General features: G+C 47.0%; 2 protein-coding genes across 5 annotated transcripts in view; one reads left to right on the top strand and one right to left on the bottom strand.

Moving 5' to 3' along the window:
* CNOT7 (CCR4-NOT transcription complex subunit 7) overlaps positions 1 to 12,040 on the bottom strand; it is a 53,835-nt gene extending 41,795 nt beyond the window's left edge. Inside the window, exon 1 of one of the 3 annotated variants that reach the window (XM_066573385.1) lies at positions 11,901 to 12,040. The gene's annotated coding sequence lies outside the window, so the exon portion shown is untranslated. The remainder of the gene's footprint in view (positions 1 to 11,900) is intronic. The other 2 variants (XM_066573386.1, XM_066573391.1) reach the window with 2 other exon arrangements.
* A 23-nt stretch (positions 12,041 to 12,063) lies between these two features.
* The window catches only part of VPS37A (VPS37A subunit of ESCRT-I), a 39,894-nt gene continuing 29,240 nt past the window's right edge, over positions 12,064 to 22,717 (top strand). Inside the window, exon 1 of one of the 2 annotated variants that reach the window (XM_066573384.1) lies at positions 12,064 to 12,429. In XM_066573384.1, the coding sequence (XP_066429481.1) occupies positions 12,323 to 12,429 (107 nt within the window). In that variant the 5' untranslated portion in view covers positions 12,064 to 12,322. The remainder of the gene's footprint in view (positions 12,430 to 22,717) is intronic. The other variant, XM_066573383.1, reaches the window with a different exon arrangement.

Here is a 22,717-nt window from a genome sequence, read left to right on the forward strand (position 1 = left end):
CTTAGTAAGTGTAACTGTTGCCCTGAGCCTCCTGTGATAATGAATTTCCTTCTGGGGAGGGACACCAGTTCTATCCGGTATCCCTGCTGTAGGATCTTTGGGATCCATGGGCCTTCGCAAATTGCGGCCCATTGGTCCACAAAGTTCCCCAGCCTTGCCCCTACGGAGCTGGCGTCAGGGTCTCCGCTTGGGCTCCCCCTGGTGGGGATTAGAGAGGATATTTCTCCCTCTGCCCCCCTTGGGGTAACTCCAGCGGCCTGTCTTGCCCTTACCTCGGTAGGCCTCGGGCTGTTGCCCTGGGGTTCGGAAGAAGGTCTTCCCTCTCTGCGGCTTTTCTTCCGGGAATCCCTTCTTTTTGTCAGACGCCTTCTCCAGGATTTTGTCTAGGTCTGGTCCGAACAAAAACTGACCGTAGAACGGGAGAGCGCATAGTTTATTTTTTGAGGCTAAGTCGCCTGACCATGATTTCAGCCATAGTACTCTTCTGGCTGAGTTAGATCGGGCTGTAGCTTTTGCCGAGAGTTTAACCGTTTCGGCCGCGGCATCCGCTAGAAAATTTGTTGCCATACACAGGATAGGTAGGGAATTTAGGATCTGTTCCCTTGGCGTTTTATTGGTTAAGTGTAGCTCCAGCTGTTCGAGCCATACCCCCAGAGTGCGCGCCACACAAGTGGCTGCGATCCCTGGCCTAAGTATGTTTGCCGCTGCCTCCCATGATTTTTTTAGAAGGCCTTCGGCTTTGCGATCCATGGGATCTTTTAACTGTGCGGCGTCCTCAAAGGGCAGGGTCGTCCTCCTGGCTACTTTGGCCACTGGGATGTCTACCTTGGGTATCTCTTCCCAGCTTGCGCAAACTTCCTCCTCGAATGGGTACCTTCTTTTTACCCCTCTAGCGGAGAAGGAACCTGCGTCTGGTTTCTTCCACTCCTTTTGGATAATTTTAATGAGGTTTTTGTGGACAGGGAAGGTATGTTTACGCCTCTCCCCTAGTCCCCCGAATATCTCATCTTGCAGGGTGCATGGTTCTCTGGGCTCTTCCATTTTTAATGTAGCCCTGACTGACTTAATCAATTCCGTTAAGTCGTCTTGATGGAATAAGTATCTTTTGTGGCCCTCATCATCTGAGGACTCCTCGGCCGCCTGTTCCTCTTGCTCCGACCCGATAGAGCTCTCGGAGTCGGAAGGCTCGTCGGGAACATACGCCTTTTTCTGGCGTTTGTCTGACGGCGCCAGCTGTGACGTTAGGGCTGATCGAACCTCCTCCTTCACCAGCTTCCTAATGTCATCCAGGAATCCCCCCGATTCCTCTTTGACTAGCCTAGCTACGCATTCCTTGCATAGAGGCCTCTGGTACGTAGCTGGCAGTCTCGTCCCGCACTCCACACATTTTTTGGGTTTTGTTCTCGGGGGGTTGTCTTTTTTGTCCCCCTGACAAAAAAGGGAAAGTATTTTTTGCGGGTAAATATGCAATTTTTCCATATACAATACATTGGATTTTGTATTTTTGCCGCACTGGCTACTTATGGCCGCTGAGGCTGAGGTTTCGGCTATCTCTGGGGCTGGAGCACTCATTACTATACCGGTGCTGCAGACTCCCTGCGACCTGTAGTGCTGGTCCACCTTCTGGCTTCTCTCAGGTTCCTTATTTTGAATTTTCGCGCTCCTGCGCTAAGCCCCGCCCCCTCCGTGCGGCTCCTGATGCGAGCGTGATGACGTCACCACGCTGGACACGTGACGCGATGCCCTGCCCCCCGCCGTCAAAGGGCTTCCTGGAGCGCCGCGCTGTGACTATACGAGGAGGAGGAGGAGGGGGACTGAGGCTCCCGCTTTGTACCCCCCATGGGCCGCCGCGGGAGGAACCTGGCCCGGGGGCTACCATCCCATGTGGCGTCCCGGGAGTCGTCTGGCTGGGAAGGGAGGACAGGCTGACCCACTGCCCTCCAATCCCCCTGTAAGTAATCCTGGCTGGCTTCTCCACCAGCCCCTCTCAGAGATCCTGCCTCCTGGCAGGACAGGAAGACACTGAGGAAAGTGGGGAAGGGGGGGAGCTTTTAACCTCTCAGTGTGTTCCTGTCCTATCAGGAGGAGGCAATCTCTCAATTGGTGCTGTTGTGGAGACGACTGGGGGCAATACGCACTTGTGAATGAACCATTGAAATTAATAGGTTCTATTCACTGTGTATTGCATGTGTAAATACAATCGTGTTAATCCAGCCTTATAGGAAAAAATTCAGTATATCTTGTAGTTTTTTTATTTAATCCTTTGCTTCTTCTGAGCTGAACAGTCCAGTGGGCGGAGCTATCAGTGATCGACAGCTGTGTATGACTTTACATACAATCACTGATAGCTCCGCCCAGTGGACTGTTCAGCTCAGAAGTAGTTTAATGATTTAACCTTTTGCTTCCAGTTACACTGAATCCTTCCCCATAAAACTATATGTCAATCTTCTCGGCTCCTCTTGTTCTATATCATCATGCCTGTAAGTTGGACACATATTCGAGTTGACGGACTCCCTTCAAAAACCCTGCTGCCTCCTGATACCCATAGTCAGAATCTTCCCGGCATGTGGTCAGGTGATGATGATGTCATTGAGGTCCTCAATGGTCCTTCTTCATTTATAGGACTGGGGCCTGTTCCATTGATGCAGAGGCTGGGAGGATAGCTTTCTTTGCAATCCTTTCCTGTCCAGCACTGAACTCACAGATCTGCATTGGCAGTAAGAGAGAGGTGTGCAGCATCAAAATTCCCTTACTGATCTGCCAGGCCACTTTATCAGCACTCTTCCTAATCAGGAGGCAAACGGTCAGGGGGATCTGGCACAGCTGAAGCCTCCTGACTTTGGATTTAAGAACGCATACATTTTTTAGCAATATTATTTTTTGCTAAAAAGTGCGTCTTAAATGTCTTAGGCCATTTTCACACGGCCAAGAAAATCTTGCGAAATTTGTGCATTGTGAGATGCACAAATATGAACCCCATTCTTTTGAATGAGGTCATATCACATGAGAAATTTTTTCCCAGATCATGGCGCAGGAAGGAAATCGCGGCATGTCCTATCTTTAGGTGCTCCCTTGGAATGCCTCCCATTAAATATTGTTTTCAATGGGGCTGGCACAGCATCACACGGAGTGCGAGCAGCATCCGAGTGCGATGATTACCCATTAAAAATCATGGATAACACTCCACAATAATCCGCGGCGTAGGATCACTACTTCACTGAAGTGATATAGGCAGTTTTAACACAAAAACGTCTTGCATCCTCGGGGACATTGCATGTTGGAAATCATCATATTAGGCTGAGTTTCATAGCCCAATATAACACTCGCCCATGTAAATTAGCCTTAATGTGTCCATGTGGTCATATAACCACATGATGGCAGTGTTTCTGTTACAAAACACAGGACATGCAAAGGCATATTAAGATATTTGATTCTATAACTTTCATTACATGTTTTATGAGGGGAAGATGGAAGAACGTCCAGAAATGCAGCTTTTGTCTTTGAATTTTGTTTTTACAACATTCGCCATTCAGTAAAAACAACATAACGATTTTATCTGGATCAGCAGAATTACTGTGATACAAACTTTATATAGGTTTTTTTAAATTTTTTTTACTACTTTTGCACAATAAAAACACTTCTTTAACCCATTAAGGACCAAGCACTGTAAATTTACGGCGCTTGGTCCTGGGCTTTAACCCCTTAGTGACGGAGCTTTTTTGCTTTTTTCCATTTTTGTTTTTTCCTACTCCCTTTTAAAAAATCGTAGCTCCTTTATTTATCCATCGACGTCGCTGTATGAGGGCTTGTTTTTTGCGGGATGAGTTGTATTTTTCAATGGCACTATTTATTGTACCATATAATTTACTGAAAAACTTTTAAAAAATTCTTAGCGGAGAGAAATGGAAAAAAAACGACATTCCACCATCTTTCGGTGCGTCCTGTTTCTACAGCACACAAATTGCAACAAAAACCGACCTGATATTTTTATTCTATGGGTCAGTACGATTGCTACAATACCAAACTTGTATAGTAGTTTTTTTGCTGTAGTACTTAAATTTTTTTTTTAAAGATATTTAATTTTTTTCAATTATTTTCTGCGGTCATTTTGTGCGCGCAATACCTTTTTTATTTTTTTTCGTCGACGTAGTTGAGCGAGGGCTCATTTTTTGCGGGATGTCCTGAAGTTTCCGATAGTATCAATTTGGAATACATACGACTTTTTGATCGCTTTTTATTGCGTTTTTTCTGGGAGACAGGGTAACTAAAAAAGTGTATTTCTGGCGTTCTTTATTTTTTTTTTTCAGACGATGTTCACCGTACGGGAAAAATAATGCACTACTTTGATAGATCGGACTTTTACGGACGCGGCGATATCAAATACATATTTTTATTTTATTATTTAGATTTTTTAATAATGGATATGGCAAAAGGGGGGTGATTTAAACTTTTATAACTTTTTTTTTTTTTAACAATTAAAAAAACTTTATTGATTATTTTTTTTATATTACTTTGAAGTCCCCCTGGGGGACTTTAACATGCGATGCTTTGATCGCTCCTGCAGTATGACGTAATGCTATAGCATTACGTCATACTGCTTTTTTACAGGCAGTCTTTCAAGCCACCCTGTGTGGATGGCTTGATAGGCAGTCTGCTAAGGTAGCCCTGGGGCCATTCATTAGGCCCCCGGCTGCCATGACACCTGCACGGCTCCCCCGATCTCACCGCGGGGGGAGTTGTGCGGGACCCCCGAACAGTGTTCGGGGGATTTAAATGCCGCTGTCAGAATTGACAGCGGCATTTAAAGGGTTAATAGCCGCGATCGGCCGAACAGCCGAGCGCAGCTATTGCCCGCGGATGTCAGCTGTAATAAACAGCTGATGCCCGTGCTGTATGGAGGGAGATAGCGGCGCTACCTCCCTCCATAAACTTCCTGCAACAGCAGGACGTAGTTTTACGATAGCGCCGTCACTAAGGGGTTAATCCCAGTCAATTGTAAAAATACGGCAGGGGATAAAAGCCCCTGTTCTGCAATCAAGGAGAAGCAGGACGCGTTGTCAGCTGAGAACCCGAAGGAAAAGGCAGGAGAGGTTTTTAACCCCTCCTCCCTTCTCCTTTCCCGTGTACACAGCGCTCAATGAGCACAGCGTACTAAGATGTGAAAGTGGAAGTGCTTCTTCCACTATGCGACCGCAGGGATCCCCTAGCACAGCAGAGCTGCAGGGTCCTAGCAGACGACCTTGATCAGCTCTGCCAGTGATTATTCTCACTATAGGGGGATGTTTTTCCCTGTAACTGGGGCTCCTATGATAGAAAAAAAAAAAAAAGATGTGAATGTCCCCCAGAGGTCTTATATGACGTCATGGGGAACATAGATGGTAAAACAATAATTACAGAAATAAGTAAAACAAACTAAAAATATGTACATATATTAAATATATGCATAGAAAAGAAAATAACCCAAAGCCAACACCAACCAAAACCGTCGCCGTATGCATCCTATAATCTTAAACCATACATATTATATATTAAAACGTCCGAAACAAAAATGAGAAACCCGTTCCCATACTTTATTTTAGCGTAAATATACTAATTTTAAATAAATAACTACAAATCTTTATTTTTAAAAAATCAATTTTTTAAGCATTTTAGCCCCAATAAAACTAAGAAACTGGAAAAAAAGTCAATGAAAAAGAGCAAGGGGGCTCAGTTTTTGCGTGGCGTCCTGTAGTTTTTATTGGTACCATTCTGGAGTACATACTGGAGTACTTTTTGATCGCTTTTTATTACATTTTTCTTGGAGATAAGGTGACCAAAAAAAGCACAATTCTGGCGTTCTTTTTTTTTCTGACAACGTTCACATTGTGGGGTAAATAATGGGTTACTTTGATAGATTGGACCTTTACGGATGCAGCGATACCAAATATGTATTTTTGTTTTATTATTTAGATTATTTAATTCTAAATATAGCAAAATGTTTAGTTTTTTTTTAATAATTAGAAAAACTTTTTAAAACTTATTTTTAGTTTTTTTTTTAATAAGTCCCCAAAGGGGACAACAACATGCAACGCTGTGATCACTCGTGCAGTATGGTGTAAAGCAATAACATTACATCATAGTGTGATCAGACAGGCATGGCTTGACAGCCCAGGGGCCTTTCAGGAGGCCCCCAGCTGCAATGACACCCGCATGGCTCCCTGCAATCTCATCACGGGGGAGTGAGGGGGCGTACGGGACCGCGGAACATCGTCCGTGGGATTTAAATGCCGCTCTCAGAATTGATAGCTGCATTTAAGAGGTCAACAGCTCCGATGAGCCACACAGATTATCGGAGCTGTTGCGGGCGGCGCCCGGGTTGTATGAAGAGAGATCGCCAAGCTAGAAGAAGACAGAATCAGGTGTATGGCCATTTATGTGTGTGGAGGAAGCTGTAAGTTGTGAGCGGGCTAGGGAGGAGGTTAGATATAACTGAGCGGCAGACAGGGAGATCGGTTGTCAACTGAGATGTTAAAGTCAGGGCGGTGCAGTCAGTAAGCCATACCTCCAACTGCTCAATTTTTCCAGGCTCCGACTCCTTCATATACAACTCATGTTTAAGTTATACATTTACGGCTCGTACTCACTGAAGATAGACTTCCCTGCGATGCGAGACTCAGAGAAAACGCATGATTAGGAAACCAATTATTTTCAATGGTTTCATTGTGATGTCTTCACTCAACCCTTGTAGTGCTAAGAAAAATCTGCGCAATTGCCCATTGTTTTCAATGGGGCTGGCGGCAGCAGTGCCAACTAGCCTTTAAAATCACGGCAGGGCCATGTGAACTGGCCCTGCAAGTGCAAAAAAGTACAGTAATGTGACAAAATGCGCGCAAAAAAGCATCCTTCGCAGTGAAACATGTTGCACTTATGCAAGCGTTTTATCAGTCCTAGAGAAAAATCGCTAGAGTGATTTAACCCATTCAAATGATTGGGTTTTTTTCCTGTGCGATTTCTGTCCATCTTCTTATCAAACAGAACTAGCTCAGGTAAATCACCTGTGTGACACCTGCCTGAGGCCACATTACTCTGCCAACTTTATCATCCAAGTTTTGTAGAACCCATAATTCGCAATGGGTGTATTTACATGGTGATCTTTCTCGAGCACAGATGCTGTGAGATAGGACAAACTGCTGCTTTTCTATTTTTTGTCCGATATCATCTATTATTTCCCATTCCCATGAAAATAATAAAAATAAATATAATTAAAAAAAAGAAAGAAATCGCATTGTACTTGCATGCAGATTTGATTTTCATGTGAGTGTGATGTTATTTTTATTTTTTTCTATTGAAATAACGTGATTCCTGTGTGTAAAATATAGCAAGTGCAGAGATGCAATGTGGTTTGTGTAAGGAGAATTTATGTGTTTATCAAAGAGAAGACGATCCCAGATCTCGTGCAGAAGTCTGGGCCCAGGAGAAATACAAATCACACCAGCCTGTGCGGTATCAGATGATTTCTACTTTATTCTAAGGTGTATGCAGCTTTATGTACCATAAATGACATCACAGGAAAAGTATATACCTCCAAGATTAATAAGAATACATAATAGGCCAAAACAAAAATGATTAACATAAGTTACACCTTTTAAGGCGTTACTATAACATACAATAAAACCCGTTATGAATTCAGTGCAAAGGGATGCCAGGGGGGTCTAGGAGTCTGCCTTATTTCCTGTCTGCCCCATCAGTAAACATGCACACATGGGTGGTCTAGGAGACTGTCTTATCTCCTGTCTGTCCCATCAATAAACATGCAAGGCTATAGAAGCGTTTTGTTTAACCCCTTCACTACTTATACTAGCATCATGCTATATATTTCTAGTCTATAATGCAATAAAAGAACAATTAACTGATACATTGATCTACAATTTTCTTAACAGTTTGCAGGGAAAATTGCAGGTTTGCAATCGCAATATGAGTCCAAGTTATTTTGCTCACCCATATAAATATAGCCTAACGCTACCTACACAGGGTGGGCGCAACATCAGGCCAAGAAACTCGGCCAGATATTGTGCTCACCGACGTGCGTTTTCACGACGAAGCGAGGTGTTTTTCTGGCAAAAAGACCTCCCATCACTTCTCTAAAGTAGCGATCCTCCGGCATGGCTTTCAGCCACATTAGAAGATCGGTAACTGTTTCCCATTGCTTTCAATAGGAAAACTCAAATTGCACGCAGTGCAATGTGTTTTACTGTCCCAATGAAAACAATAGGCAATGCACTCCATGGAACGTGAAAAGGTAGAACATGCATCGCTCATGTATATGACTCCATTTAAAAGAATGGGGTTCATATTAGTGCGAGATTTGGGAATCTCACAAGGCACAAATCTCGCACGAGTTTCTCGGCCCTGTGAAACCGCCGAAGGAGAAACCGCTCCAAAGGCTGCGGGTTTTGAAGCTGCAAACCTTGCGGTTTTTCGGTGTGGCTATTACGCGAGAATTCCGCTGAAATTCCGTCCTGTGTGAACCCAGCCTAAGGGCCTGTTCAGACGAGCGTGTTTTCGCGTGCATATACGAGCGCACAAAACTGCGCTCCTATATAAAACTATGGAGTTCCTATGAAGTGTTCACATGAGCGTGTTTTTAGTGCGTGCGAACGCGCGCAGCAACGAATAAAGGACATGCGTACCAGTTTGCTCCGTACTGCGCTGCTCTTTACATTGGCTCCTATGGGACACGCTGCACGCGAGTCCGGTCGTGTGAACGACCCAATAGACAGCAATGTAAATTTTTTTTTTTATGCTAAAGCTAAATGCTTTTGTGTCTTTCCCTTTGCATAAGGCCGCCTGCACACGGGCGGAAATCCCGCGGCGGGATTTCCCGCGGGATTTCCGCCGCTCAAAGCCTGCATAGGAGTGCATTACAATACGCACTCCTATGCAGACGGCCGTGGTTTGGCCGCGCGAAATCTCGCGTGGCAAACAAACCGCGGCATGTCCTATTTTTGTGCGGGGCTCGCAGAGCCTCGCACAGAAACGTCACTCACCCGGCCGCCAGGCTCCGGTCTGCGCTTGCGCCGGCTGCCGGAACATGAAAGAGCCGGGGCCGCCGGGCGCGGGTGAGTACACGCTCATCTCTGCAGGCGCTCGGGTCTCGTGGCGAGAATTCTCGCTGCCGGATCCGACCCGCTCGTCTGCAGGCGGCCTAAAGCACTCCATGTTGTGTTCTGGATGTGTTTGGTTGTAAACACCAATAAACGATGTGCAGCCTGTTATATAAAGGAAGAAACTTAGTAATCCAAAGTTCGCTGGGGCGCCAAAGAAATCGTGTGGCTCACAACTATTAATACTTAAAATACTGGCGTCGTGTATATTGGCTGGGATGCTGATACAGCTCAAGGTATGAAGCGCATCTACATGCGCTCCATGCAGCCAACATCACATTTGCTAACACCCATATGTAAAGCACGGACCTTCATTCACGCGCATTTTTGCGCGCATGTGCGTGCGGATTAGCGCATACGCTCGTCTGAACGGGCCCTAAGGACTGCAATTTCTCATTAATCCAACTCAACACAATACTGTGCCATGCTAATCCTGCAATGCACATCACGACCACTGGGTGGCTACAATAAACATATACAAAAACATCCTGTGACAGAGTATCACGAAATGATATTGTTTATAAAAAGCTAGTTTTCTCATGACACATACCTACCAGATCATATCCAACCACAAGGAAAAGGTAAGGAAAGACACAGATGTATAGAAGAAAACTGTGCAAGCCGTGAAAAAAAAAAAAACATTGCAAAAATACCTAATTTTGCATCTCTCACCTTACAAAAAATGGAATAGAAAGTGATCAAAAAGTCATATTGATCAACAAATGGTACCATTAAAAAGTAAAACTCGGCCCACAAAGAACTGTAACACTGCACCGTTTACAAAGAAAGAAAAATGTTAGTGGTCTTTGAATGCAGTGATTAAAAAGCCCCCCCAACCCCCCAAAAAACTATGTAAATATTATTGAAATATAGGTTTTGTTAATCTAAAAAGTGATTGAAATATTATGTTTCCAAAAATTTAAAAAAATGAAGACTCCAGCTCATCCTGCAGGAAACAAGCCCTTATAGAGCCGTTTTGTGTGTGCAAATAAACTGCATATTTACACGCGTTAAAACGTATGCACAAAATTGCGTTGATTTTATGTGTAAATACACAACAAATATGTACGTTTCCTGCATATTTACACACTTTCATTGATTTATATGGGCTTCTACGGTGCTTAATACGCACCAAGATAGGACCTGCTTCGTATTTGTAACACATTGCATGAAAAAATACACTCATGTGAACAAACCCATTGAAATCAATAGGTTCTATTTAGGCCGCCTGCACACGACAGGGCTGGATTCTCGCAGCAGAATCCGGCCCTGGGAGCAGTGGCGTCTGCACGTATGTGTACGTGCAGTTTTCAATCTGTATTGCGGATGGTCCACACTGTGAGCCGTCGGATATGCGCAGTACAGATTTTTTCTTTTTAATTCCTCGTGGTGATGCGGAATCCGCGACCTTTCCGCAATGTGTTTTCCGAAGGGCCACGGATCGGACGGCTTCCATTTACTTTAATGGAAGCCGTCCACGCAAAATCCGCAAAAAAATTGAGCATACTGTGATTTTTCCTCCACTTATGCAAAACGCAATTGTTTTCCGCAAGTGTGCAGGAAGAAGCTTTGGGCGCTATTTTCTGCGTATCCGTGGTGCGGATGACTGCCACGAATTGCGCAGCAAATATCCGTTCTTGTGCAGGAGCCCTTACTCTGGATTATGCACATAAAAACTGCACGCGTAATACACAGCACAAGTACTCTAGTATTGGATGAGCCTACTTTGCAGCGTTTTTTCAACACCTGCCTAAACTGCACACGGCAGAGCTGTATACCGCATGCAGAGTCCTGCAGTGGAATTCGGCTCAGGCAGCAGTGGCATCCGCAGGTACCTGCTCTGTTGCCATCTTTCCTGTACTGCGGATGGATTCGTCACCACACATGCGCAGTACAGATTTCTTTTTCCACGCCGGCGCTAGGCGATAATGCACAATCTGTCACCTATCCGCAATGTTCATTGCAGACGGGCCGCGGGGCGGTCAACCTCCATTGACATGTGGACAATGGAATTCGCCTGTGTGGAGCCCGCATGACAGTGGGGCATGCTGCGATTTTTCCTCTGTGAGCGGAAATCGCAATTGATTTTTCCTCGTGTGTTCCTACAGTAGATCTCCATTGGAAGTAATAGGTAGTATTTGCTGTGGATTCGCGCTGCGGACACAGACCGCAGATTCCGCAGCAATTATCCGCCTGTGTTTGGGAGGCCTAACACTATTGTAATAAAGTCAATGTTCTTAATTTAGAAGGTATGACTGATGAAACATCCCTTTATAAGAGTCATCAGCCGCGTAACACTCATAGATAGATACATATGTGACCGGTTCCATAACTCCCATCTGAAGACGCCTGTCACCAGAATCTCAAGACCGGCAGGATCACAACGGCTGGAGCCCCCAAGCAACGTGAACTAAGTGACGGCGACATTACTTAAAGGGGACGTCCGATATTACATAAGTAGAATTCTGCATAACAAAACTTCTCCAACTTGCCACAAGTGCACAGGTCAGAGGTCACAGCGACACCAGATCCAGGTGCACTATGCAAATATCCCTTTAATTCTCTCCATGAAACTGGGTGACATTTATTATACTGACAGCAGTCTATTTGGGGGCAGGGGAGGGGGTGCAGCATGTCATGTTGTATCTGCAGGAAGCATCCTCATGTCAGTGCAGCAGTCACTGTTCTACCTGGGCATCCTATTCCCAGCGCACTGTGCACAGAGGTGATGCCAGCCGCGCACATCCTCCCCCTTACCTCCTGCAGGTGCTCACCAACAAATATGTCTCCCCCAGTTCAGCTTGGCGTCACGGCCGCTCTCTATGAGGTCACAAGGAATCTCCCAGGCCATGTACGTCATCAGCGCGGCGACGGGTCGACACAACAGCCGCGCCGCGTGATGACGTCAGCTGTCCCCCCCCAGCGCCGCCTCTGTGTTGGAAGGCGTCACAGGATTGTCACTCGCCGCGACCCGTAGACAGCCATAGAGAAGGCAGAGGTTGTGTAATGATGCCCAGAGCACGCTGTGAACACAGAGGGATGCCCGCAGTGTGACGGAGCCTGGGCCCCAGCAGCTGGTATAGATGTGCCGGGCACACTGAGAGGAGGTCAGCGTCCTGAGCGGATAATCCCCGGCCGCCTCCTGTCTCCTCACAACAACAAGCCCCATCCGCGGCAGCATGAACTGGCTGTTCTCCTCTAAGGGCAGCCGGCCGCTGCTGCCCCTCACCAGCCTCCAGCAGCAGAAGCAGCGCCAGATTGACTCCCTCAAGGCATGCCATAGCAAGTGAGTGCGGCTGGTCGGACAGACCGACTAATAACTGCAATAACTGGCTGATTAATTATTGCCCATTGTGTATCGGATGGGAGGAACGCCATTGTGGTCCGCTGCCAGGTCCGCGAATGGCAGCACGGATCGGGGTGCAGATGGCTCAGGCCAGGCGGTGTTGTCATAGTCACACGTTTGGCTATTTAAAAAGGGTTTCCCGGGATTGTGGTCCGCTGCCAGGTCCGCGAATGGCAGCAAGGATCAGGGTGCAGATGGCTCAGGCCAGGCGGTGTTGTCATAGTCACACATTTGGCTATTTAAAAAGGGTTTCCCGGGATTGTGGTCCGCTACCAGGTCCGGGAATGGCAGCACGGATCAGGGTGCAGATGGCTCAGGCCAGGCGGTGTTGTCATAGTCACACGTTTGGCTATTTAAAAAGGGTTTCCCGTTACGTACAAAAAACTGGGATCATGAAATGGTGTAAAATAAGGAGGCTTCTTTGTTTAACCCCTTGAGGATTAGCTCTGTGTGTTTTCACTTTTGTTTTCTCTTCTCCCCCCTCCCCCCTTTTTTTCTCCACTGCAGCAACAATGGCACTTTATGCTGTAGTCAGCACCACTATGGCTGTACTGAATGTATACGGCTCACTAATGCCTTATTGTATGCTGTAGTCAGTACCACTATGGCCATACTGAATGTATACGGCTCACTAATGCCTTATTGTATACTGTAGTCAGCACCACTATGGCTGTACTGAATGTATACGGCTCACTAATGCCTTATTGTATACTGTAGTCAGCACCACTATGGCCGTACTGAATGTATACGGCTCACTAATGCCTTATTGTATACTGTAGTCAGCACCACTATGGCCATACTGAATGTATACGGCTCACTAATGCCTTATTGTATACTGTAGTCAGCACCACTATGGCCGTACTGAATGTATACGGCTCGCTAATGCCTTATTGTATACTGTAGTCAGTACCACTATGGCCGTACTGAATGTATACGGCTCGCTAATGCCTTATTGTATACTGTAGTCAGTACCACTATGGCCGTACTGAATGTATACGGCTCGCTAATGCCTTATTGTATACTGTAGTCAGAACCACTATGGCCATACTGATTGTATACGGCTCGCTAATGCCTTATTGTATACTGTAGTCAGCACCACTATGGCCATACTGAATGTATACGGCTCACTAATGCCTTATTGTATACTGTAGTCAGCACCACTATGGCCGTACTGAATGTATACGGCTCGCTAATGCCTTATTGTATACTGTAGTCAGCACCACTATGGCCGTACTGAATGTATACGGCTCGCTAATGCCTTATTGTATACTGTAGTCGGCACCACTATGGCCGTACTGAATGTATACGGCTCGCTAATGCCTTATTAAAATAGATTGGGATATTACGGCTGTAGCAATACCAAATATGTGTGGGGTTTTATGTTTTTAAGTGTCGGAAAAGGGCTTGTGTGTTTTATTTTTATTTATATATTTTTTAATTTCAAGAAAATACTAAAAAGTCCACCAGTTGATTGTTTGATCACTTCTGCAGCAGACTATACTATATAGTACTGCTATATAATGCAGCTGTTGATTACGTCACAGTTGTATCTGCCAGCAGCTCCCAGGATCTTGAGAAGCGCCGCTCCAGGGCCCGGGGTTCCCCCTCACATGATCCAGCCCGGATGGTTTTTTGCTGTCATGTGACATACAGTCCAGGGCTGGGGTTCCCCCTCACATGATCCAGCCCTGGTGTTGTTTTGCTGTCATGTGACACACAGTCCAGGGCTGGGGTTCCCCCTCACATGATCCAGCCCTGGTGTTGTTTTGCTGTCATGTGACATACAGTCCAGGGCCCCGGTTCCCCCTCACATGATCCAGTCCTGGTGGTGTTTTGCTGTCATGTGACATACAGTCCAGGGCCCGGGTCCCCCTCACATGATCCAGCCCTGATGGTTTTTTGATGTCATGTGACATACAGTCCAGGGCCCGGGTTCCCCCTCACATGATCCAGTCCTGGTGTTGTTATGCTGTCATGTGACATACAGTTCAGGGCCCCGGTTCCCCCTCACATGATCCAGCCCTGGTGTTGTTTTGCTGTCATGTGACATACAGTCCAGGGCCCGGGTTCCCCCTCACATGATCCAGTCCTGGTGTTGTTTTGATGTCATGTGACATACAGTCCAGGGCCCGGGTTCCCCCTCACATGATCCAGCCCTGATGGTTTTTTGATGTCATGTGACATACAGTCCAGGGCCTGGGTTCCCCCTCACATGATCCAGCCCTGGTGTTGTTTTGCTGTCATGTGACATACAGTTCAGGGCTCGGGTTCCCCCTCACATGATCCAGCCCTGGTGTTGTTTTGATGTCATGTGACATACAGTCCAGGGCCCCGGTTCCCCCTCACATGCTCCAGTCCTGGTGTTGTTTTGCTGTCATGTGACATACAGTCCAGGGCCCGGGTTCCCCCTCACATGATCCAGTCCTGGTGTTGTTTTGATGTCATGTGACATACAGTCCAGGGCCCCGGTTCCCCCTCACATGATCCAGTCCTGGTGTTGTTTTGCTGTCATGTGACATACAGTCCAGGGCCCCGGTTCCCCCTCACATGATCCAGCCCTGGTGTTGTTTTGCTGTCATGTGACATACAGTCCAGGGCCCCGGTTCCCCCTCACATGATCCAGCCCTGGTGTTGTTTTGCTGTCATGTGACATACAGTCCAGGGCCCGGGTTCCCCCTCACATGATCCAGTCCTGGTGTTGTTTTGATGTCATGTGACATACAGTCCAGGGCCCGGGTTCCCCCTCACATGATCCAGCCCTGATGGTTTTTTGATGTCATGTGACATACAGTCCAGGGCCCCGGTTCCCCCTCACATGATCCAGCCCTGGTGTTGTTTTGCTGTCATGTGACATACAGTCCAGGGCCCGGGTTCCCCTCACATGATCCAGCCCTGATGGTTTTTTGATGTCATGTGACATACAGTCCAGGGCCCGGGTTCCCCCTCACATGATCCAGCCCTGGTGTTGTTTTGCTGTCATGTGACATACAGTCCAGGGCCCCGGTTCCCCCTCACATGATCCAGCCCTGATGGTTTTTTGATGTCATGTGACATACAGTCCAGGGCCTGGGTTCCCCCTCACATGATCCAGTCCTGGTGTTGTTTTGCTGTCATGTGACATACAGTCCAGGGCCCGGGTTCCCCCTCACATGATCCAGCCCTGGTGTTGTTTTGATGTCATGTGACATACAGTCCAGGGCCCGGGTTCCCCCTCACATGATCCAGCCCTGATGGTTTTTTGATGTCATGTGACATACAGTCCAGGGCCTGGGTTCCCCCTCACATGATCCAGCCCCGGTGTTGTTTTAATGTCATGTGACATACAGTCCAGGGCCCGGGTTCCCCCTCACATGATCCAGCCCTGGTGTTGTTTTGCTGTCATGTGACATACAGTCCAGGGCTCGGGTTCCCCCTCACATGATCCAGCCCCGGTGTTGTTTTAATGTCATGTGACATACAGTCCAGGGCCCGGGTTCCCCCTCACATGATCCAGTCCTGGTGTTGTTTTGATGTCATGTGACATACAGTCCAGGGCCCCGGTTCCCCCTCACATGATCCAGCCCCGGTGTTGTTTTGATGTCATGTGACATACAGTCCAGGGCCCCGGTTCCCCCTCACATGATCCAGTCCTGGTGTTGTTTTGATGTCATGTGACATACAGTCCAGGGCCCGGGTTCCCCCTCACATGATCCAGTCCTGGTGTTGTTTTGATGTCATGTGACATACAGTCCAGGGCCCCGGTTCCCCCTCACATGATCCAGCCCCGGTGTTGTTTTGATGTCATGTGACATACAGCACTGCGTAACAGTTTTCAGGCAGGCGGGGAAAATGCTGCAAACCCAGAATGTTTTCATTAAAGAAGTGTTAAAGGGGTTGTCCCGAGGCAGCAAGTGGGTCTATACACTTCTGTATGGCCATAATAATGCACTTTGTAATATACATTGTGCATTAATTATGAGCCATACAGAAGTTATAAAAAGTTTTTTACTTACCTGCTCCGTTGCTAGCGTCCTCGTCTCCATGGTGCCGACTAATTTTTGGCCTCCGATGGCCAAATTAGCCGCGCTTGCGCAGTCCGGGTCTTCAGCAGTCTTCTATGGAGCCGCTCGTGCCAGAGAGCGGCTCCGTGTAGCTCCGCCCCGTCACGTGCCGATTCCAGCCAATCAGGAGGCTGGAATCGGCAGTGGACCGCACAGAAGAGCTGCGGTCCATGAAGACAGAGGATCCCGGCGGCCATCTTCAGCGGTAAGTATTGAAGTCACCGGAGCGCGGGGATTAAGGTAAGCGCTCCGGTAAGCTTCCTTTAGGTCCCTGCATCGGGGTTGTCTCGCGCCGAACGGGGGGGGGGTTGAAAAAAAAAAAAACCCGTTTCGGCGCGGGACAACCCCTTTAATGTTTGTTTTTGTCACTTAACAAAGTGAGTGAAGAAAAGAGAAATGGAAATGAAATCCTTAGGGCTCCGTCCGCGGGCGTAGCGATATCCCACAGCAGATCTCCACTGCGGGAGCCACCGCCAGGTTGCAGGGGAGAGCTGACAGCTCTCTGCGGTAAGCCTATCTGACAGATAGGCTAATCGCGGCATGCTGCGATGTAAATCCCGCGAGCGGAGAATCGCTATGATCCTCCGCTCGTGGACAGCGGGGCTGCGCTTTCCATAGTAGTCTATGGAAAGCGCTCACTGCATTCCCCGCGGCCGGATTATCGCTGCAGGAAACTCAGTGAAAAATCGCCCGTGGGCAGGAGGCCTTAGGCATGACCGCCCTTTGCATTCACAACAGCATCAATTCATCTAGATGCACTTGCACACAGTTTTTGAAGGAACTTGGCAGGGAGATTCTTTCAAAGATCTTGGAGAAATAATCACAGATCTTTTGTCGGCTCACTCAGATCCTTATGTCTCTCCATGTAATCCCAGGCAGACTGGAGGATGTGAGATCAGGACCCCATGGGGCCGTATCATCATCTGCAGACCGTTCTTCATGACATTGGCTGTACTGTATATGTAATAAGCCTTTGATATTTTTACAGATATGATGTGATAAGAACTGAGCCCCTACAGATTAGTTGTTTGAGTCCAGACAAACTCTTGTCTAATCTGGTTACTTTATATTCTGGACGCCACTGGGGTGAAATAACATTAGAAGGAAGAAGATGGTCCGCACAAGAGGGGGTTGGAGAAGATGCTGAATCCCTGAAAACACGTTTTGCTTACAAAAAAAAGGATGCTATGATTTTTTTAATCTCATCTGCACATTGGCAAGAAAATTTTGTTTTATTTTTTTTTCTCGCAGTGCGAGAGTGAGCCAATGCTTTTCAATGCTTTTCAATGGTTTCATTCTCATTTGCAGTGTTTTCACTCGTGCGATGCTGCGTGAAAAAAAATTGCAGCATCTCCTTTCTTTTTGCGATATCGCCCATTGTTTTCAATAGGACTACAGCAGAAGCAGTGCTGGCCCCATTGAAATCAATGGGAGAAGATCACGATCCCTTGCTGCAGCTGTGACAACTGCATCGGGGACGAGGTGAACCCCCGCAGGGATGTGAGTCTGTTTCCACGTAAAAACGCATCCCATCCAGGAATTGTTATGGTGATATCGGGCCGTGAATCCCAGCCAGACATCGCCCCCGCCCGTGTAAGGAGCCCTTAGGGGGCGCTCACACAATGCTGGTTTGCAGCAGATTTCAGCCTTTCAGTTGAATCCAATTTGAAGGGATAAAATTTGCAGCGAATCAGCAGTGTGTGAGCGCCCCCCAGAGGCCGCCCTCACCCAGGCTGGTTCATACAGTACTTAGTGCAGCGCTTCAAACGCCGTGCGAAGTACTGAAAAAACACCTCCATTGATTTCAATGGAGCTTCTCGGACAAGCATTCAATCACTGTCTGCTCGATTTTTGTGTGTGCGTTTTAGCACTTTTTAACGCACCTCATCACCCATTGCCATGATGGGGTGTGTTTAAAAAAAGCGCTGTAAAATAACGTGCTACTCTCACACATGCGTTCAGAAAACGCAGCATTTTACTGCAATTTTGTGCAGCGTTTTCGAAGGCATTTTACAGCATTGGACAGCTTTTTTTTTTTTTTTTTTAAATCAAATTTTTATTGTGATTTTAACATATCATCACGTATCACGATACAAAGAAATATCAAAAGCCTATTGTACCAGAGAGTACAAGCGCCCGTACCATGGGGATCAAAAACATATGGAACTGTCTCTGGTTAACATGGCCTACACCGTCTTTTGCAATACAGAAAGCGCAAAATTGTGTAACCTCTAATCAAATTCTTCCTCCGTGATCTTCTTTACATTACACTTACACAAGGCCGAGGGGAATCAACTATAATATCAACATGAACTTAAGGAAGGGGCGAGGGGGGGGAGGGAAGGAAAAGGGGGAAAGCCAGGGGAGAGGAAAGAAGGTAAATATGGTGAACCGACCGTTGGACAGCTTTTTTTAACACGCCACCATTGTGATGGGTGATGAGGTGCGTTAAAAAGTGCTAACACACGAGAATAGAGCAGACAGCGTTTGAAGGATTTTCTGTGAAATCCAATTGAAATGAATGGGATCATGGGAATTGCCGCTCTGATGGCAGTAAAAGCAGGCTGTGTGGGGGAGCGACCCATGGGGTGTGGGGGAGCGACCCATGGGGTGTGGGGGAGCGACCCATGGGGTGTGGGGGAGCGACCCATGGGGTGTGGGGGAGCGACCCATGGGGGTGTGGGGGAGCGGCCCCGGGGGGTGTGCGGGAGCGGCCCCGGGGTGTGCTCACACATTGCTAACTTGCTGCAGAGTTTCCACACTTCACATCTGCACCAAATTTGCTTCTTTGTTTTTCGGAGTGTAATCAGAATAACTAGACCTCTAGAGATATAAACCTGCAGCGCTGGTCCTTGTACACTGTGGATGTTCTCCGCAGCGTGTAAATGGACTTTCTGTAGTCTGCATGCTTGTACTGTAAGTGCTGATATCCCACCTCTGTGAGCACACCATTACCAGTCTCCACAAGTGTAAAGTAAGAATGGGGAGAAGGACCCCCAAACAGAAGGGGTGCGGGGTGACTTACTGCTGAACTGTCCCACTACTTGGTTAATTCTCCCCAGTTCATCCCATCTGACTCCTGTGTGCTGATTGGTGCATGCAGCGCCGCCTGCATCTGTGGGCCGATACCTCTATCGCCCCACCCTGCAGCACTTCTATTCTCCGCCCCCTGAATAATACCAGAGGTTGATCCAAACTGCAGTTCCTGACAGTGAGACAAGTTGTCTGTGCCGTCCAGTGTAGTAGGCAGAGCACATTTATAGCGGACCTGTCCCCTCCGGTTATGGTGCTTACAGGGCAGATCCCACAGAGTCCGGGCGTCATCTTTATTACTGCATCCCTATTCCTGTACTGAAGAGACACGCTGATAGAGTACCAACTTCCAGGGGTGACAGTGCAGGAACGGGGAGCCCGGTAAGTATTAAAATAACACCCCCAGACTCTGCGGGAACTGTCCTATCAGCACCATAACTTAGTTTATGGTACTTATAGGAGGTGGCAGGTTCCCTTTAAGGAGGTTGTCCAAGGTTAAAAAAGAAGCATCTGCTTTCTTCCCAGAAACAGCGCCACTCTTGTCCATGGACTGTGTCTGGTATTGCAGCACAGCTCCATATAAGGGAGTGAGGCTAAGGAGTGATAATGTGTCACTTAGTAACTGGAAATGTATAGGATCCTTCATGTGGTTGATGGGAAATGTGTGAAGGTCTTATTAGTAAATCATTTACTTCCAACACCAGTTGTACTCATAATCTGCCATTTCTATCTATCACCTCTAATTCTCAGCGGTCTCGCCCCATAATTACAGTACTACTATAATACTATTACACGTTCTGAGCTCCTACACATACAGTACTGTCTCCTCCCCCCGACCCCCAACATCTCGCAGTCAGGCGCATCCTGCAGAACTAGTAAGGACAAAGTATTAGTTTATATTTTGGCCAAAATACGCATGTTTGTAATCCGCATGAAGGGACCTCATTGTCTTGTGATTCCCAAAGCCAACATTACAAGGTAATCTCAGGCAGTGGGATCAGATCTAAAATCACAGGTATAATAGTTAGCCATAGATCCTGATAGACGGGTACGAGGGCCGATGCAAAGGGACCCCCACACACCTACCATACCTGTATATAAGGCATACAGATCAGTGTAGCGCACCTTGCTGGCTGACGGCCTATTGGTCCTGCACATGCTTAGATCAGGTGGGCTGCCGCATATATTCTAAGTGCACCACATACCGTAGGAGACATTTTGGCTACCATAGGAATTAATTAGCACTTCTTGCAGTGGAATCGCACACTAATAGGACATGGTGCGAGACAGAAAAATCACACCTATACATTCTATTTCCTGCTGACATTTCTAGTATTCCTTTTTTTTTTACTTCTCTAGCATTTCTATCTTTGCTGGTATTTGTACAATTATTATTCCTATGATTACTGTCATGTTGTCCTCATTATCATCCTGTTTTTGGTATGAATAAGGGTGGTTTCACATCTGCACTTCGTTCAGGGAGCAAGAAAGGGGCAATCTACCTGGCCAAACAGTTGTCTCCGGCCAGCGCTGGGTGGCCCCATTGACTATAATGGGGCCCGCTCACTTTCTGCCCAGCTGGCCGGCTATTAGATGGAAGATAAAGCGTTGCATGCAGTGCATTTTCAGTTGGATCTCCGGCCAGAGGTGCCGACACTGATGTGAAACCGGCCTTTTCAGAAGAAGGAAAAATTATTCTTATTATAGCCTACTATTACAATGTGATTGTTAGTTCTGTACTATAAGGCTGGGGTCACACGGGGTGGATTCTTGACAGAAATCTCGCGGTTTGGCAGCAGCGAAAAACCGCGAGATTTCCGCCAGGAGAACCGCTGCTTCAAAACCCACGGCGGTTTTGAAGCGGCCCAGCCGCTCGCTCTTCCGCTGCGGCCGGTACTCCCATAGAGGAGAGCGCGACCGCAGCGGGGAAAAAAAATAAACATGCTGCGGTCGGCAAATCCGCGCCACAGCAGCGGCTTCTGCCGGCTTAGCCGCAGCGGATTAGCCGTCCCGTGTGGACAAGGTTTCTGAGAAATCTCGTCCACATGGCTGGCTAATCCCGGGATTAGCGGCCGCAGGCGGATTTGCAGCGGCGAAATTCCGCACAGAATTTCCGCGGCAAATCCGCCCCGTGTGAACCCAGCCTAAATGTTAATACTCTACCGATGCTGTTGATCCAGAAGGAAAAATCCCCCAGACACTGTCAGCTAATGCCTATCACAGGGGAGAAATTCCCTCTCCTTCCTGTGGAAAGGTGATCAGTCCTGTTTTTGGTATAAGATCCATACACCTACACATGTTGATCCAAAAGTAGGCATACTCCCCTGGACACACAGCCAATCTGTGTCACAGGGGGAATATTGCTTCTGGACTGAGAAAAGGGACTGTGACCCTGGATCAGACAACCTACTTATACTGACAGCTATGAAATTAATATTACAGGACATATTTATTTACTAATACGATGATTTTTATTTTTGCATTTGTTATTAGTGATTGTATTGCATCTATTCTGCCAGCTATTATTGATCTCATATCCTAGTACAATACAGTTGTTACTTTTACACTAGAACTATTAATACTGCACTATGTACTTACACTGTTGATCCAGAAGAAGATACGTAGCCCCTGTGTGCAGTGAGCCCATTTAATGCACATGGAAAACATTTCTTCTTGACCCCGAGAAAAGGCGATCAGTCCTAGAACCCTGGATCAAACCTCTTATTGTAATTGCACTACTACCGTATGATTACTATATGATACTACTGATGTCACTTTTCTACCTACTATTGTTATTACTAATGGTTTTTCCTCCTCCTCCTCCTCCTCCTCCTCCTCACTGCAGGGGGTCTAGTGAGTGTGCAGTGAGGAGGAGAGGGGAACAGAGGACCCCTATACATAATATTGGTGGAGGTCTCCATGGTGGGACCTACACCGATCAGTCTTTTATCACCTATCCTGTAGTTCATTTTTATATTAACACTGTCAAAAAAAATCATAAGTTTTATTTTTCTGTTAGCGATCAGCTGATTTACATGGCGGCTCCCAAATAAATAGAATTGTCTGCTGTGAGAGAAGCCCTGTTTAAAGCACATTTACGGTTAACCATCTCCGTTCCTCTTGTTGATGGCAGATGGAATAGATGGGCTTCTGCA

This window comes from Eleutherodactylus coqui, chromosome 7 (assembly GCF_035609145.1).
Source record: "Eleutherodactylus coqui strain aEleCoq1 chromosome 7, aEleCoq1.hap1, whole genome shotgun sequence".
NCBI lineage: Eukaryota > Metazoa > Chordata > Amphibia > Anura > Eleutherodactylidae > Eleutherodactylus > Eleutherodactylus coqui.